Here is an 18641-nt window from a genome sequence, read left to right as displayed (position 1 = left end):
CATATATGGCTAATTCTATGCTCATCAGATTAAGTTTCCCCGGCTTGTCATTTCCGAAGATGCATCCTATTGGAAGTCTAGCCCTTTATTCTCACAAGTTGCATTTTCACTACTATAGGGTGACACCTGAATAGACTCATCTTACTATTCCATGCATGGTACCAGGAACATTGCGTGCTGTTAATACATTTTGTATAATTTTTATCTCCGTGTATGACGGCCGTCCTGAAAACTACCGTCCACAATTACTCCACAGCTAGCCCCAGCACTTGGCGCCCAGAGGGTTTTTCTAGTCCCTCTCTGCCACTTCACGTTGGGAATGGGACAAGAGGCACTGGGGTCTCTTACCCATCGTAACGAAGCAATGGACTCCCCTTATTAGTTCGTTTCCCAAATAGGGGGTGGGATACACAACCGAGGGAGTATGGGGAAACAGCTTTCAAGTCTTCGGGCCATTGCGTCTCTCTGTGGGCGAGCCTTTCCAGACCAATGACATTTTCTTTACTCGTATTGCATAAATAGCAGAACTACATTTACCACAAAGACCTGACATTCATGGTCATGGATCCTTGTGCACGGTTTCTAAGAGCAAACTGTACAAACACAAAATCTCCGAAACGCTGACGCACCAGCGAAAACACACGCACGTGTCCAAGTCTTCTCCCGCGGCGCAACTCAAACTGAGCAGAAAAAAATCGTCTTGGCATCGTGTTTCACACTTTCGACACAACCTTATCGGAAAACGTAACACCTAAACAAAATTTTTTGAAATATATTATCAAAAACGACGACAATCCCTTTTGGCTTATTTCTTTTTTTGTCTTTTAGCTTTGGGGAAATTTATTTTGCATTTCCAAACTGCTTCTGCCTGTCGGCGCCTGTGTGGAAACTGTAACGAGTCTCGCAGGGGCTTCCGGAGAGGCGGGGCGGAGGCTTGACGTCATCGCCGCGGGGCGGAGGCGACCGCGGGACCGGTCTAGGGGAGGCTCCGCGTGCAGAGACGCCAGCCGCCTGGCTTTGAAGAGAGCTTGATTCTCCTCAGCCAGACGCCTTCCCCTGTGATCCGCCCACGTCGAGTCCTGAGCTGAGATGGCAGACGATCTCGGAGACGAGTGGTGGGAGAACCAGCCGACTGGAGCAGGCAGCAGCCCAGGTACCCACTCGTGCCCGCCCTCCTACAGGGCCTCTCCCGGAGCCCTTCCGCGCGCCTCAGCCCTGGCGGCTTCTGGCGGTCGCGGTGTCCGCCTGGCAGGGATGTGCACGGCCGTGTTAGCGCGCGAGCGTCTCGGGGAAAGTGGCGCGAGAGACTTTTTAACACGTGAAACAGACAACTCTGACCTTAACTCAGATCTGCTTGCCAGCCAGGAAGGACCCTTTCCCAAGCTTCATTTTTTCTTTTCCTTGCTTCTTGAGAATGGATAAGACAGCTTTTGTGAAGAGAGGCAGCTTTGTGTGATGGTTAAGGATAATTCCTGAACTGCTTCAATTCAGGGTTAACCTTCAGACTGGGGTCAGAAGCGGGGATTACTGCTTCAGACTGCTTCCATTCAAATCACGACTCCAGTTTTCTGATACTGTTTAGCTTCGTTTTCCTCATCTATAAATAAAGGTAACAATAATGTCCATTTCAGAAAGTTGTGAAGATAGTACAGTAATGCACTTTAGCACAGTGCTTCACATATAATAGATGCGCGGTAAACGTAAGTTGCTGTATTTCTTGTGGTCATCATCAGTATCATGTAATTTGGAATATTAGAATGGGAAGGAGGTTTAGATAGGGATCATCCTTTGAACTCATTTATTTTACAATTGAGAAACATAACCTAAAGATGTCAAGTAACTTGACAAGTTCACAAAGCTAGCTCCTCTCAGAAACAATGCTAGAATTCGGTTAACACAATTTGAATAGTTTCTGCAATGTCGACCGACTCCTGATGCAGTGGGCATTTCATCCCTAAGTAGAGTAGCATTAAGTAACCCACCATGTCAGGCTGGCCTTGAACTTTGTAAGTTCCAACACACCTACTATGCAATTATTGGTTGGTTGGTTGGTTTTTATTACTCCTCGAGGTCTGTCTCTCTTTTCTACAAGAGGAAACAGGGCCAAAGTTGGATTCATACTTTTGTCATACCAGGGCCCTCCCCGCACATGTTAGACACTTGATACCTATTTGTTGCAAAGAGTCTTGAAATACTAGTTGTGAAATATCCATTAAAAATAACCAACTTCATTTTTTGCATTGTTTCCAGAAGGTCAAGCCTTCAGGTACAAACTAAGCAGATGGCATTTTTAGAAAGGTAGCCAATGTAACATTTCTTTGATTAAACTTCCTGACTCCTTTGCAGCCCTGTGGTGTTCCACATTTACTTTAATAAGTACCCCTCCCAACTCAGGTGTTAAAAAGCTCTATTTTATGATATGATTCAACAGGTATAGAGACCATTTAAGAAATAGTTGAATTCTGTTAAGTGGTGAAGGGGATCCCAGCTCTTGATTCTAGTCCTCACTATGTGACTTTTGAGTTATTCATCCCTTGGAAGAAAGGCAATCAAGATGGATTGAGTATTTATTATGTGACAGGTATTTTCATAAACATGAATTGATTTAATCTTCATAACATCCTTGAAAGGTAAGTGTTCCCTTCATTTTTATAGGTGAAGAAATAGAAAAAATTTATGTTCTTAGGAACAGACATTGAAGAAGAGGTCTGGGAAGAATTTAGTCAAATGATTGACTTTGAAAGTCATGCTTTTCCCACTACTACTATGTGAATTCTCTGGGTCTTAGTATCATCTGTAAAGAGCCCTTACAGATCATCTTTTTCAGGGTTTTACCAACCAACAGTTTTAAACATTGTATCTAGTAGAACTTTAAATTGCTACAGACTCCTTCATCCAAGTTGTCAGAATTCTCATGAGGACAGAGTGTTGGAGTGCCTAAAATTGCTCTACTTCTTAAGTTCCTTCTAGCCATAAGACTAAGCTTTGAAAATTCCTGGCGTTAAATTTATCAGAGGCCTTTGCTTTGTTACTGCTCCTAAGCAAAGTGTATGCATTTATTTGAAATCTCCTTGATAATTCACTGGCAGTTTGCCTAACTGTAATCTGAATGATGTTTGTAATTCAAAAGAAATCACAACTGAACCATTTCAGATTTCCTGATTCTTCTTATGTTGATGGGATCTAGCCTTGAACCTAAAGCTCACAGGTTACATACCTGGCTGCCTTCTTGAAGTCTTTACTTAGTTATTTGATATGGATGTTAAGTACATTCAATTGTTTATTTCAGCCTAAAATATACAAATTATGTTTTGTTTTGAAAGTCAAAGGAGAATATGTTAAATCAGAGAAAGGAAAGATAGTTGTAATCGTGTATCTATTCCTGTTATTATTCTACCTGCCTATAAAAATAAACATCTGTCACTATCACCTGTTCCCAGTTCACATCCATGTTAGCAAGGCACTGGAAAATTTCAGACACTTCCAAATACTTGTTGGTTATACATGGTTTATAACACCTATCTAATGTACTTAATTATCGGTTTATTGTCTGTCGAAGGAACTGTACTATTTTTTGGCTGTTGTCACGTCTTCTTAGATGTGGTATGTAACACAAAGTTTTCATGGCTCTTTAAAACCTGTCAACTTTGTGCTAGAGTCCTGCATTGCACTGAAGCTCAACATGGGACCTGGCTCTTTTTTTTTTTAATTGTACTTTAGGTTCTGGGGTACGTGTGCAGATCATGCAGGATTGTTGCGTAGGTATACACATGGCAATGTGGTTTGCTGCCTCCATCCCCCCATCACCTACATCTGGCATTTCTCCCCATGTTATCCCTCCCCTACCTCCCCATTCCCCTCCGCTGTCCCTCCCTTGGCCCCTATCAACAGACCCCAGTGTGTGATGCTCCCTCCCCGTGTCCATGTGTTCTCATTGTTCAACACCCGCCTATAAGTGAGAACATGCTGTGTTTGATTTTCTGTTCTTGTGTCAGTTAGCTGAGAATGATGGTTTCCAGGTTCATCCATGTCCCTACAAAGGACGCGAACTCATCATTTTTTATGGCTGCATAGTATTCCATGGTGTATTTGTGCCACATTTTCCTTGTCCAGTCTATTGTCGGTGGGCATTTGGGTTGGTTCCAGGTCTTTGCTATTGTAAACAGTGCCTTTATGAACATATGTATGCATGTGTCTTTATAATACAATGATTTATAATCCTTTGGGTATATACCCAGTAACGGGATTGCTGGGTCAAATGGAATTTCTATTTCTGGGCCTTTGAGAAATCACCACACTGTCTTCCACAATGGTTGAACTAGTTTACACTCCCACCAGCAGTGTAAAAGTATTCCTACTTCTCCACATCCTCTCCAGCATCTGTTGTCTCCAGATTTTTTAATGATTGCTATTCTAACTGGCTTGAGGTGGTATCTCAATGTGGTTTTGATTTGCCTTTCTCTAATAATCAGTGATGATGAACATTTTTTCATATGTTTGTTGGCCTCATATATGTCTTCTTTTGAAAAGTGTCTGTTCATATCCTTCACCCACTTTTGAATGGCTTTGTTTGTTTTTTTTTTCTTGTAAATCTGTTTTAGTGCTTTGTAGATTCTGTTTTAGTGCTTTGTCAGATGGGTAGATTGCAAAAATTTTTCCCATTCTGTTGGTTGCCGGTTCGCTCTAATGATTGTTCGTTTGCTGTGCAGAAGCTCTGGAGTTTAATTCGATCCCATTTGTCTATTTTGGCTTTTGTTGCCAATGCTTTTGGTGTTTTAGTCATGACGTCCTTGCCTACGCCTGTGTCCTGAATGGTTTTGCCTAGGTTTTCTTCTAGGGTTTTTATAGTGTTAGGTCTTGTGTTTAAGTCTTTAATCGATCTGGAGTTAATTTTAGTGTACCGTGTCAGGAAGGGGTCCAGTTTCTGCTTTCTGCACATGGCTAGCCAGTTTTCCCAGCACCATTTATTAAACAGGGAATCCTTTCCCCGTTGCTTGTTTTTGTGAGGTTTGTCAAAGAAGAAAGATCAGATGGTTGTAGATGTGTGACATTGCCTCCGTTCTGTTCCATTGGCCTGTATCCTGTTTTGGTACCTGTACCATGCTCTTTTGATTACTGTCACTTTGTAGTAATCAGGTAGCATGATGCCTCTGGCTTTGTTCTTTTTGCCTAGGATTGTTTTGACTCTGCAGGCTCTCTTTTGGTTCCATATGAAGTTTAAGGTGTTTTTTTCCAGTTCTATGAAGAAGGTCATTGGTAGCTTGATGGGGATAGCATTGAATCTGTAAATTACTTTGGACAGTATGGCCATTTTCACAATATTTATTCTTCCTAACCATGGGCATGGAATATTTCTCCATTTGTTTGTGTCCTCTCTTATTTCATTGAGCAGTGGTTTGTAGTTCTCTTTGAAGAGGTCCTTTACATCCTTTGTTAGTTGTATTCCTAGGTATTTTATTCTATTTGTAGCAATTGTGAGTGGGAGTTTTCTCATGATTTGGCTGTCAGTCTGTTATTGGTGTATAGAAATGCTTGTGATTTCTGCACATTGATTTTGTATCCTGAGACTTTGTTGAAGTTGCTTATCAGTTTAAGGAGATTTTTGGGCTGAGATGATGGGGTCTTCTAAATATACAATCTTGTCATCTGCAAATAGAGATAATTTGACTTCCTCTTTTCCTAAGTGAATACCTTTATTTATTTTCTTGCCTAATTGGCCTGGCTAGAACTTCCAATACTGTATTGAATAGGAGTGGTGAGAGAGACATCCTTGTCTAGTGCTGGATTTCAAAGGGAATACTTCCAGTTTTTGCCCATTCAGTATGATAGTGACTGTAGGTTTGTCGTCAATGGCTTTTATTGTTTTTGAGATAAGTTCCTTTGATACCTAGTTTATTGAGAGTTTTTAGCATAAAGCGTTTTTTAATTTTGTCAAAGGCCTTCTCTGCTGTTGAGATAATCATGTGGTTTTTGTCTTTGGTTCTGTTTATGTAGTGGATTACGTTTATAGACTTGGGTATGTTGAACCAGCTTTGCATCCCCGTAATGAAGCCTACTTGATCATGATGGGTAAGCTTTTTGATGTGCTGTTGCAATCGGTTTGCCAGTATTTTATTGAAGATTTTTGCATCTATGTTCGTCATGGATATTGGCCTGAAGTTTTCTTTTTTTGTTGAGTCTCTGCCAGGTTTTGGTATCAGGATGATGTTGGTCTCATAAAATGATTTGGGAAGGATTCCCTGTATTCGTATTGTTTGGAATAGTTTCAGAAGGAATCGTACCAGCTGCTTTTTGTATGTCTGGTAAAATTCAGCTGTGAACCCATCTGGACCTGGATTTTTTTTTGGTTGGGAGGCTATTAATTGCTGCCTCAACTTCAACCCTTGTTATTGGTTTGTTCTAGGTATCAGCTTCTTCCTGGTTTAGGCTTGGGAGGGTGCAAGTGTCCAGGAATTTATCCATTTCTTCCAGGTTTACTGGTTTATGTGCATAGAGTTGTTTGTAGTAATTCTGATTTTAGTTTGTATTTCTGTGGAGTCAGTGGTGTTATCCCCTTTATTGTTTTTTATTGCATCTATTTGATTCTTCTCCCTTTTCTTTTTTATTAGTCTGGATAGCAGACTGTCTATTTTGTTGATCTTTTCAAAAAACCAGCTACTGGATTTATTGATTTTTTTTTTGAAGGATTTTTTTTTGTGTCTCTCTCTCCTTCAGTTCTGCTCTGATCTTAGTTATTTCTTGTCTGCTGCTAGCTTTTGAGTTTTTTTGATCTTGCTGCTCTAACTCTTTCAATTTTGATGATAGGGTGTCTATTTTAGATCTTTCCTTGCTTCTCTGGTGAGCATTTATTGCTATAAAGTTCCCTCTTGACACCGCTTTAAATGTGTCCCAGAGATTCTGGTACATTGTGTCTTTGTTCTCGTTGGTTTCAAAGAACATCTTTATTTCTGCCTTCATTTCATTGTTTATCCAGTCGAAATTCAGGATCCAGTTTTTCAGTTTCCATGAAGTTGAGTGGTTCTGAGTTAGTTTCTTAATTCTGAGTTCTAATTTGATTGCACTGTGGTCTGAGAGACTGTTTGTTATGATTTCCATTCTTTTGCATTTGCTGAGGAGTGATTTACTTCCCATTATGTGGTCAATTTTAGAGTAGATGCCATGCAGTGCTGAGAAGAATGTATATTCTGTGGATTTGGGGTATAGATTTCTGTTGACATCTGTTAGGTCCACTTGGTCCAGATCTGAGTTCAAGTCCTGGATATCCTTGTTAATTTTCTGTCTTGTTTTTCTGTCTAATATTGATAGTGGAGTGTTAAAGCCTCCCACTATTATTGTGTTGGAGTCTAAGTCTCTTTGTAGGTTGTTAAGAACTTGCTTTATGTACCTGGGTGCTCCTGTATTGGGTGCATATATATTTAGGATCGTTAGTTCTTCTTGATGCATTGGTCCTTTTACCATTATGTAATGCTCTTCTTTGTCTCTTTTCATATTTGTTGGTTTAAAGTCCATTTTATCAGAGACTAGGATTGCAACTCCTGCTTTTTTTTGCTCTCCATTTGCTTGATAAATCTTCCTCCATCCCTTTATTTTTAGCTTATGTGTGTCCTTGCATGTGAGATGGGTTTCCTGAATACAGCACACCAATGGGTTTTGACTTTTTATCCAATTTGCCAGTCTGTGTCTTTTGATTGGGGTATTTAGTCCATTTTCATTTAAGGTTAATATTATTGTGGGTTAATTTGATCCTGCCATTTTGATGCTAGCTGAATGTTTTGCCCATTAGTTGACATATTTTCTTCATTGCGTTGATGATCTTTACCATTTGGTGCATTTTTTGGTGTGGCTGGTACTGGTTGTTTCTTTCCCTGTTTAGTGCTTGTTTGAGGAGCTCTTATAAGGCGGGCCTGGGGGTGACAAAATCTCTCAGCAATTGCTTGTCCATGAAGGATTTTCTTTCTCCTTCACTTGTGAAGCTTAGTTTGGCTGGATATGAAATTCTAGGTTGAAAGTTCTTTTCTTTAAGGATGTTGAATATTGTCCCCCACTCTATTCGGGCTTGTAAGGTTTTTGCAGAGAGATCCACTGTGAGCCTGATGAGCTTCCCTTTGTGGGTAACTCGACCTTTCTCTCTTGCTGCCCTTAGCATTTTTTCCTTCATTTCAACCCTGGCAAATCTGACGATTATGTGCCTTGGGGTTGCTCTTCTTGAGGAATATCTTTGTGGTGTTCTCTGTATTTCCTGAACTTGAATGTTGGCCTGTCTTGCTAGGGTTGGGGAAATTCTCCTGGATAATATCCTGAAGAGTGTTTTCCAGCTTGGATTCATTCTCTCCATCACATTCAGGTATACCTATCAAACGTAGATTAGGTCTTTTAACACAATCCCATATTTCTTGGAGGTTTTGTTCATTTCTCTTCACTCTTTTTTTCTCTAATCTTGCCTTCCCATTTTATGTCATTGAGTTGATTTTCAATCTCTGATATCCTTTCATCTGCTTGATCAATTCAGCTATTGAAACTTGTGTATGCTTCGTGAAGTTCTCATGCTGTCCTTTTCAGCTCTATCAAGTCGTTTATTTATTCTAGTTAGCATCTCATCTAAACTTTTTTCTAGGTTCTTAGTTTCTTTGCATTGGTTTGGCACATGTTCTTTTAGCTCTGAGAAGTTTGTTATTACCTACCTTCTGAAGCCTGTTCCTATCAATTCGTCAGACTCATTCTCCATCCATCTTTGATCCCTAGCTGGTGAGGAGTTGTGATCCCTTGGAGGAGGAGAGGCATTCTGGTTTTTGGTGTTTTCATCCTTTTTGCACTGGTTTCTTCCATCTTAGTGGCTTTATCTACCTGTGGTCTTTGTAGTTGGTGACTTTTGGATTGAGTCTCTGAGTGAACATCCTTGTTGTTGATGTCAAAGCTATTGTTTTCTGCTTCTTAGTTTTCTTTCTAACAGTCAGGCCCTTCTGCTGCAGGACTGCTGGAGGTCCACTCCAGACCCCACTCACCTGGGGATCACCCGCAGGGGCTGCAGAACAGCAAGGGTTGCCGCCAGTTTTTTCTTCTGTTATCTTCATCCCAGAAGGGTATCTGACAGATGTCAGCCTGAGCTCTCCTTTATGAAGTGTCTCTTTGGGTATATGGGGATCACAGAGTTGCTTGAGACAGTCTGTCCCTTATAGGAGCTCAAGTGCTGTGCTGGGACCTCAGTTGTTCTATGCAGAGCTACTGGGCAGGTTCTTTTAAATCTGCTGCAGCGGAACTCATAACCGCCTCTTTTCCCAGGTGCTGTGTCCTAGGAAAGTGGTTTTTATTTATAAGTTCCTGTCATGCTGCTGCCTTTTTTCATAGATGTCCTGCCCCTCACGGAGTAGTCTAGTAACAGTTGGCCAGTAGAGGTGTTGCTGAGCTGCTGCAGGCTCTGCCCTGCGCTGTGTGAACTGCCTTGGTAGTGGCGGACTGCCTTGGTAGTGGTGGACTGCCTGGGTAGTGTTGGTGCCCTTTCCCACACTGAGCTGGACCGTCCTGGGTCCAGCTGCGCTTGCTGTGAAGCTCTCAATCCAGAGCATTTCAGTTTGCTTGTTTTGTTGAGGTGGTACCGCCTAGCCAGATCGTCTGGCTCCCTGTCTGTGTCCCCTCCCTTTCAGTTGAATGGGCGGCTCCTGTCTCCCAGGAGCTCAAAACAGCCGCCCAAACTTGTGTGAGTTTCTGCGCACCGACCTGGGACCGGCTGAAACCGCCATGCTGAAAACTCGTGGCGCTTTTCCACCCGGGAATCTCCTGGTCTGTAGGCAGTGAAAACTTGTTTGGGAATGCAGCGAGCACTCACCCTCTGTGCTGTTCTGGCTGCGAACTGCACTCCGGAGCTGTTCCTATTCAGCCATCTTGGATCCTCCTCATCCCTGGTTCTTAATTAGTATTAGGTGGATGTTAGCAGAATAAATGCCTATATGTATGCATGTTAGCTGCTACAGAGTATGTAGGTAGACATATAATTTCTCATCCAATCTAGACACTTTTGAGAGTGGAAGGCTCTGCAATTAGAATTTTGCAGGAACTCTCCTGGTCCTTAGGGGGTGCCTAGTCACTCCATTGGTGGCATTTGGAGTCATGGCCCAAGTTAAGACAGCTGGGAGTCACGGTGCTGAGGAATGTGCAGCCCAGGATGCTTCAGGCATAGGACCCCAGGAATCACCTAATGGCATCTAATATTTGATTTATTTCCTTTTCCTTGTAAACCTTCAGAAACAGTTTGAAGTGACTTACAGTAAGTAATATATTCAGTTGAATCATGATTAGGAAATACTAATGCTGAAATGAGAAGTTACAATGTCTGAGATATTAATGTAATTGACCAGTCTGGCTACTTTGTCAGTGTGAAGCTGAAAACTGAGAGAATGTCTATCATTTAACATAGTTTTTGTAGCATTCTGTAACATTGAGCATGGATTTTGTGACTTATGGAAGAGAGCCAAGTGATTCTGCAGTTGAAAATGTCACTTGAGGTCAGGTGCTGTGGCTCATACCTATAATCCCAGCACTTTGGGAGGCCAAGGTGGGCAGGTCACCTGAGGCCAGGAGTTCAAGACCAGCCTGGCCAGTATTGCGAAAACCTGTCTCTACTACAAAGACAAAAATTAGCCAGGCATGAGGGCAGGCACTTGTGTCCCAGCTACTCGGACGGCTGAGATGGGAGAATCGCTTGAACCCCTAGGCGGAACTTGCAGCGAGCCAAGATTGTGCCACTGCACTCCAGCGTACGCTACAGAGTGAGACTTTGTCTTTAAAAAAAAAAAAAAAAAAAAAAGGAAAGAAAAGAAAAGAAAATGGCCTTGATCATTTATTCACTGAAGATGAAGAGAATACTGATTGCTTTCCCTTTTTATTTCAATGATGTACCTATTAGATTACCAAGGCGAGTACCCAGTAGGCAGCTAAGTACGAAGCCTCAGGGTCAGATCCAGGCTGAGATACAGATTTAGGAATAACTGGCATACAGATAGCTTGTTCTTTTTTTCTTTTCCTTTGAAATGTAGTCACACTCTTTCGCCAGGCTGGAGTGCAGTGGCGTGATCTTGGCTCACTATAACTTCCACCTCCCGGGTTCAAGCAATTTGCTTGCCTCAGCCTCCTGAGTACCTGGGACTACAGGCATGCGGCACCATGCCCTGCTAATTTTTGTATTTGTAGTAGAGACGGGCTTTCACCATATTGCCCAGGATGGTCTCAATCTCTTGACCTCATGATCTGCCTGCCTTTGCCTCCCAAAGTGCTGGGATTACAGGCATGAGCCACTGTGCCCAGCAGATAGCTTAATCTTAAAGAGCATGTGCCTAGCAATCTGTAACATTGAGCCTCCATGTCTTTTGAGGAGGGTCTTTCATATGCTTCCCCAACTTATTCTGAATCTTTAATGCCATCTATTCCCAAGCATCTAACTAGGAAACTGACATGTTAAGACACTTATGGGTACAGTGCCAGGAGACTGCACGTAATACTACCAGCTTGTGGCTGGGAGCGGTGGCTCATACCTATAATCCCTGCACTTCGGGAGGCTGAGGTGGGTGGATCACCTGAGGTCAGGAATTCGAGACCAGCCTGGCCAACATGATGAAACCTTATCTCTACTAAAAATGCAAAAAATTAGCTGGGCGTGGTGGTGCACGCATGTAATTCCAACTACTCAGGAGGCTGAGGCAGGACAATCACTTGAACCCAGGAGGTGGAGGTTGCAGTGAGCCAAGATCACACCACTGCACTCCAGTGTGGGCAACAAGAGAAAACTCTGTCTCAGTAATGATAATGCCAGCTTGCATTTGTTGAGCACTTCCTGTGTGCCAGATACTGTTTTGATTGCTTTATGTGTTCTAGTTAATTTAATCTTCACAGTACACTAGGGGTAGTTACTGTGGTAGTGACTGTTGTTATCTTTATTTTGTTGATGAGGAAGTTGAGGCACTGAGAGATTAAGTGATTTACCCAATACTGTTTCATTGCTAAGCGGGGGAGCTGTCATTCATATTCAGGCAGTCTGAAATTTATATTTTGCATTGTAATTATCAGTGTTAAGTATCTCATCTCTAAAGGAATAATCCATTATCAGTTTAAAGAGACTCACAATTTAGAAACTCTTTTGTTTATATATCATTATCAAATTGCATCTGTTAGTCTTACAAAGTTTGCTCTTTTAAAGAACACTGGTTACTTGGAGCTACAGATAAGCAGCTTTTCCATTTGGGCTTTGAGAACCATTTCTGCCAGTAACCCAGACCTGATCCAGCTACTGAATTATTCTCCAAAACTGCTTTTTCTCCAGGCTTTCCTGTCTCCATAAATTAAACCACCAACTAACCACTTTCACAGAGGCTTACTACTATTCTGATTTATTCATTTACTTTCTTCAGCCCTGTTGTCAGTACCTCCAGAACACTACCTGAATCTTTGTTTGCATTTTTCTTCGTTCTGCCTCCATTGGAGTATACACCATAATCCTTATTTGCCTCAACCATTGCCATAAGCTTCTAACAGGGCTCAGAGTTTCCACCTTGTCCCTCACTCAGCAGCCAGAGATCTTTTTAAAAGAACTCAGGCCACATTCCTGCTTAAACTCTCCAATTGCTTTTTCCCTGGCACCTAGAATGAAATTCGGATTACTTACCATGGCTGGCAGCCACCAGGTCTTCTACTGTTTAGTCCCCTGTAGTTATGCTATCCCACCCACTCCAGCCTTCATTCTGTTCCTCGGTAGGCCACACTTATCCTCTCTTTGCCCTTTGCAGTAGCTGTTCCTTTTCCTTTCAGTCCTGTCCTTCTGATTGTCTGGCTCTTTCTTAAGTACCCAGTTCAAACATCACCCACTCAGAGAGGCACTTCCTGATCAGGCAGGGAGTCTAGAGTATCTATCTAGGTGCTCTGTTACATTATCACACTATCTATTAAATTATTGTTAATATTATTATTTGAGACAGAGTCTGTTGCTCTGTCCCCAGGCTGGAGTGCAATGGCACGATCTCAGCTCACTGCAGCTTCCGCTTCCAGGGTTCAAGTGATTCTCCCTGCCTCAGCCTCCTGAGTAGCTGGGATTCAGGTGCCCACCACCACACCCGGCCTCTATTAGCAGAGATGGGGTTTCAACATGTTACGCAGGTTGGTCTCAAACTCCTGACCTCAGGTAGTCCGCCTACCTCAGCCTCCCAAAGTGCTAGGATTAGGTGTGAGCCACCACGTCCAGTCTCTATTAAATTATGTTCTTGTAATTCTCAGCAGAGCACTTAGCACCAACCATTATTTTTTCTTCTTAAATTGTTACTTTTTCCCAGCACTAGACTGTTAGAGCTCCATGTGAGCAGGTATTTTGTTTGTCTTGTTTGCTTTAGCTTCAGGGCCTATAGTATCTGGATATGTGGAAGGCACTCATTAAGTATTTGTTAGTTAACTGATTCTTAATATTTCATAGTCACGTCTTGAAGACTTCAGCCTAGGAGATCTTTACCAAAAGAACCTTGATCTGCTAGCAGAGTCGTCAGACTCCTGTCCCAACTTTTGAGAGATTTGGCAAATGCTGCTTTTCTCTTTTTAAAATTACATTAGTAGTCCTTGTACTGTCTTACTAACATTTTATTGTAACCATATTTGGATTTAAGTTTACAAATTATGTTGGAAAGAGGACAACAGACTCTTGCTTTGTAAATAAGCCTGTAATTTTTACTGGTGACAGCTTTTGTCACCTAGAATCAATGTGCTTATTCTTCAGAGATCACCGAAATGAGCTTTGTAAATATTTTTGTGTAATATCATTTTGTGGTATATCCTTCCAATTGTATTGCTTTTTCCATGCTGAATTCCTTCTGGAAATGATGGAGTAGGGGAGCACCTTGGATCTTTTCTTTAAACCCAAATATCTAGGGGTTTTTTTTGTTTTGTGTTTTCTTTTTTCACACCAAAGTTAAAGCTTTACAGTATTAGTTTTACATATAGACAGTCATTCCTTGTAGATGTTGTAAAGCATCGTCTCTACATATAAAATTCAGACTTGGAATATTGGTAGATGTTAATAACACACAACAGAGGCTTCTGGGAATGTTTTCAGAATAATTTGTCAAGTCTTCATGCTTAGCCTCGTTTAGATACTATACCAGAATTAGAGGAAAAAAACATAATCAGCTATATTACAGGGTTCAATCAAAATGCAGATAGCATTGACAGATATTCAAGGGCAAAACACCGGCAGGATGAATTTAAAAGGCAGGAGGAAGGAAAGAAGAAAGACGAGGGAGAAAAATGACTATGTTATTAGTCATTGTTCTGTATTCTGTACGTGAAGGCTCTAACAGATGGACCCTCAGATAACCTTCATGGTCTGGTTTAATTTACTTTATATAATTTCCACAATTCTTGCAAATTATTAAATGAGTGGTTGTTCTTGACAACAATTAGGAACATTTAAAGGTGATAATTTATACATACTTCCCTAAATTTCATGTCAGGTAGTTCTTGCTATAATTTGGTAAATGTCCATGAACCTCTTGAAAAATATTACTCATAAATGTGGAAGCCCTATACATAACTTTCATTTCCTACCTCAGATTCAATAATAATATATTATTTTGTGGCACAAATCTTTTATCTCTTCTTGATCTGACGTTCCTTAGTTGAACACTTCAGATGCATTCATAGAATTATACATTTTACTAAATATATCACAGCTTGAAAGATGGTGTCCCCATTTTTATCAGCTTTCATAGAATTCTTCATTGATTTTCAAATGGCTAATATTGCTTTTAAAAATTAGTTGATCAAGCTCTTAAGCTCTTATTTCTGAGTTTCTTGTTAAACTAGTTCAGACTAGACCAGGGGTCAGCAAACTTTTTTCATGTAAATTCAGATAATAAATATTTTAGGTTTTGCAGGTCCAGTCATCACTGTCATAATTCAACTCTGCTATTACAGTGTAAAAGCAGTTATAGAAAATAAATATGTAAACGAGTATGGCTGTGTTCCAGTAAAACTTTATTTATGGACAACAACATCTGAAATTTATGAAATTTTCACATCACAAAATAGTCTTATTTTGATTGTTTTTCAACATTCACAGTGGGTCGAATTTGGCCTGTGAACCACAGTTTGCAAACCCTCCCCCAAACTCAAAGTCACATCCTGAATTGCATGTCACATGTCTTCAGGAGAAAAAATTCAAAACAAATCCAGAGAGAATTGTATTTTACCTTAGTTACTCCATTACTTAGTAATTATCAGTCATGTATCTGTTAAAATCAGATATTTGATTCTAAAAAATCTCAAGATTAATTCAGCAATCTTGAAGGTAAATAAATGAAGGACCAGGAAAAGACATTAGCTTAAAAGTATTAGGTTGTTAACATTTTTGTTACAAATAGGATTTGTTTTCACTCCTTTGGATTTGTATCTGCTTACTTTAAAAAAACAAGTGAAATCATTGTAGAATTACTAGGTCAGCTTCTTTTATTTTCATTGTTCTTCAGAGGCCACACTTTTGCAGAAACAGGATGTTCAAGAGGCAAGATTCTTCATATTTCAGTGTTACGTATAGGTCAGACATTATTGTTTTGAACTCCAAATAGTATTCTTACTTTTTAGTTGTATTTGCATTTTTTTGTCATGCAAAGATAGTCTTTATTCAAATTTAATGGAAACAAGGGTCACTATACTTTGCAAGACAGGGAAAAATAAAATTTAAAAAACTTCTTTTTTAATGTAAAGCAATATAATCACAATACCAGAATATGAAACACTATAGTTTATTTCCTGTGGATTACTGCAGGTATCAATTTTCCTCGACTGTGCTATTCACAACTTGGTTAAGTCCAAAAATATGAAACCAAAGTGGTAGGAAACTTAAGACTTAGCGCTTTCACTAAATGGCATACATCCACAGGCGTCAATTCATGAGCAAAACCTAGTTGAACTCACTATACCTACCTATGTGGTCATTCCAGCCTTGGAGCTGTCTAGGTCACTGAGCCTCCCTACCTATAGGAAAGGCCAGGCCTGAAAGCCAAGGCGTTTTGGATATTCTACTGTGAGCCATGAGTAAAAGGGGATTTTCTAAAGAGAAAATTTTTTTCAGTGAAACAGGAAGGCCTGGCAACGGGAGACTTTACGGAGAGGAAGCACTTAGATCTAACAATTATGGACACACCATTAGGGGAGTTGAAAATGTACAGCAGTAACATGTTCTACTCCAATCACTTGTGCCACGGCTAGCAAACATGCACAAAAGACTCCTCGGGTAGTTCCCCTGTGGTCATAGCCAGTGAGGACCTTGCCTGAGACCTAGATCTAGATCGGGAGGGTGATCTGAAGGCAGGCCTGGATCGAGACTTGGACCCAGATCGGGTTTGCAGGCCTGGATCGAGACTTGGACCCAGATCGGGTTTGCAGGTCTGGATGGGGAGTTGGACCCCGATCGGGTTTGCAGGTCTGGATCGAGACTTGGACCCCGATCGGGCTTGCCCTGGATCGAGACTTGGACCCCAATCGGGTTTGCAGGCCTGGATCGAGACTTGGACCCAGATCAGGTTTTTGAAGCTGACTTTGATATGGAGCCTGATTCTGACGGAAGTTTTGGTTTCTGTTTGGAATTGGATCTCCACGTGGACCGGATCTCCTGACTGGTGCCAGTATTCTCACTCTCTCCCCTTGGCCTTCCCTCTGGCTGGATTCAGAGTTGGGAGCGGTCAGTGTCTTCCTTTTTCTTCTTGCTGCTGCCCACCTTGCTGCCTCGCTTTCTGCTCCTCTCACTCTTGCTTCGGCTGCGCCTGCGACTGCGGCTGCGGCTCTCCTCCCTGCTTCTCTTCCTGCTCTTCTTGTCCTTGCAGCTCCTCTGGCTCCGGCTGCCCGGTTTGCTCCTGCTCCGGCTCCGACTCTGGCGCAGACTCTTCTGGACCCTGCCTTCCTCCTGGCTCCTGCCCCACTCACACTGCCTCGCTTCTCCTCCTCCACTCTTCTCTCCCGACTCCTGCTCCGACTTCTGCTCTGACTTTTATGCCTCCTAGGACTCCGGCCCTTGGATTTCCTGGCATTGTCATTGTTTTGGATCTTCTCTTCAGCTTGGTCTTTGGGCTTGCTGCGGCCCTTGCCGGCACTGCAGCTGCGGATGCGGCTCTTGTCCTTGCTGGGGCTCCTGCTTTTCTCCTTCTTGTTCCAACTCTGACTCCGGCTCCGGCTCTTGCTCCAGGAGCCGCAGCCCGACCTGGACCGGGGTCTGCTCTTAGAATTACTGCTTTGCTGCAGCCACTTCGGCTTCTCTTAAGGGAGCGTCTGCTTCTACAGCGAGGCCTTGAATGACACCGGCTCCTGGAGTAGGACCGGCGTCATCTGGAACCTGGCTTGTCTTCCACTAATCAGATTTTCTGCCATTGACTTTTCCAAAGCTCTTTTTATATCAAAATAAGATACAACTTCAATTACCGCCTTTATTTTTGCATCCCTTGTGAGCATCCACATAAGTCACTTATCCTGCCTGACGCATATAATCCTTTAGGTCTCGCCAGCTGCACCGACTTGACAAATTCTCCACAATGAGAATGTACTCTGTGCGAGTAGGAGGGCCATGTTTATCTCGGCCACTTCTTCTATAACCATATCCACTGCGTCCAGAGCCATAACTACCATCTCGCCGGGGGCCGCGGGCATGCTCAACAATTACTCGCTCGCCACAAAGGTCTTTGCCATTCAGTTCGTAAACAGCATCATCTGCATCACGCAGATTGTCAGACTCCACATAACCATATCCGTTCTTCAGATCCACCTCCAGGATCTTCCCGTAGCCCTTAAGTGCTCCACATCGGGCTCCTGGGCCTGGTAGCTCAGGTGGTCATGTACACCTGCGGCATCCCAGCAACAGAGTTTGTGGCTGGCCACGACCCTACCCCCTCCTTAGGCGGCGGGCAAAGCCTGTATTTTCATTTTTATTATATTATTAATGCATATTGCTTGAAATAAGCATGATTTTGTGTTGATAATCCTTTTGTTAAAATATAACTTTATTATTATTATTATTTTGAGACAGTCTTGCTCTGTCACCAAGACTAGAGTGTAGTGGCACAATCTTGGCTCCCTGCACCCTCTGCCTCCCAGGTTTAAGTGATTCTCATGCCTCAGCCTCCCGAGTAGCTGGGATTACAGCTGTGCACCGCCACACCCTGCTAATTTTTGTATTTTTAATAATATGGGATTTTGCCATGTTGACCAGACTGGTCTCAAACTCCTGGCCTCATGTGATCTGCCTGCCTTGGCCTCCCAAAATGTTGGGATTACAGGTGTGAGTCACTGTACTGGGCCAACATAACTTTACTTTGAAGACTTTTGTCTTAATGGGATTAGAACTGCATTACCATTCTGAATTTCTGCTGGTTCCCATAGAAGTGTCGACATTTTTCTACCCAAATTTTTTAGTGCTTTGTATACTGTCTTGCCCCTCTTTTCATGTTTGCTCTTAAACTTATGCCAGCTTGGATAAAATTGTACGTTAGGGAGTCTCCTGACATGAGAGAAAACAATTTTGAAATCTTCAACATACAGCATATTTTGTGCTCCTCTTCAGAGTAAAAATTTTCCCAAGGTATTTTCTTTTTCTGGGGCTGTTGTTAATACGTGTTGTTTTTCCT

At 42.0% G+C, this 18641-nt stretch overlaps 1 protein-coding gene and 1 pseudogene across 4 annotated transcripts in view; one reads left to right on the top strand and one right to left on the bottom strand.

Moving 5' to 3' along the window:
• Positions 1 to 833: 833 nt before the first annotated feature.
• The window catches only part of CMSS1 (cms1 ribosomal small subunit homolog), a 379426-nt gene continuing 361618 nt past the window's right edge, over positions 834 to 18641 (top strand). For 2 of the 4 annotated variants that reach the window (XM_032299348.1, XM_032299345.1), the window contains exon 1: positions 834 to 1153. In XM_032299348.1, the coding sequence (XP_032155239.1) occupies positions 1090 to 1153 (64 nt within the window). In that variant the 5' untranslated portion in view covers positions 834 to 1089. The remainder of the gene's footprint in view (positions 1154 to 18641) is intronic. The other 2 variants (XM_032299351.1, XM_032299349.1) reach the window with 2 other exon arrangements.
• Positions 14987 to 17867, bottom strand: LOC116565604 (annotated as a pseudogene).

The sequence above is a fragment of the Sapajus apella genome, unplaced genomic scaffold (assembly GCF_009761245.1).
Source record: "Sapajus apella isolate SASKATOON/1434 unplaced genomic scaffold, GSC_monkey_1.0 scaffold40, whole genome shotgun sequence".
In the NCBI taxonomy this organism is placed as follows: Eukaryota; Metazoa; Chordata; class Mammalia; order Primates; family Cebidae; genus Sapajus; species Sapajus apella.
Note: the sequence above shows the minus strand (reverse complement) of the source record. Positions and strands in the feature narration are given on the sequence as shown.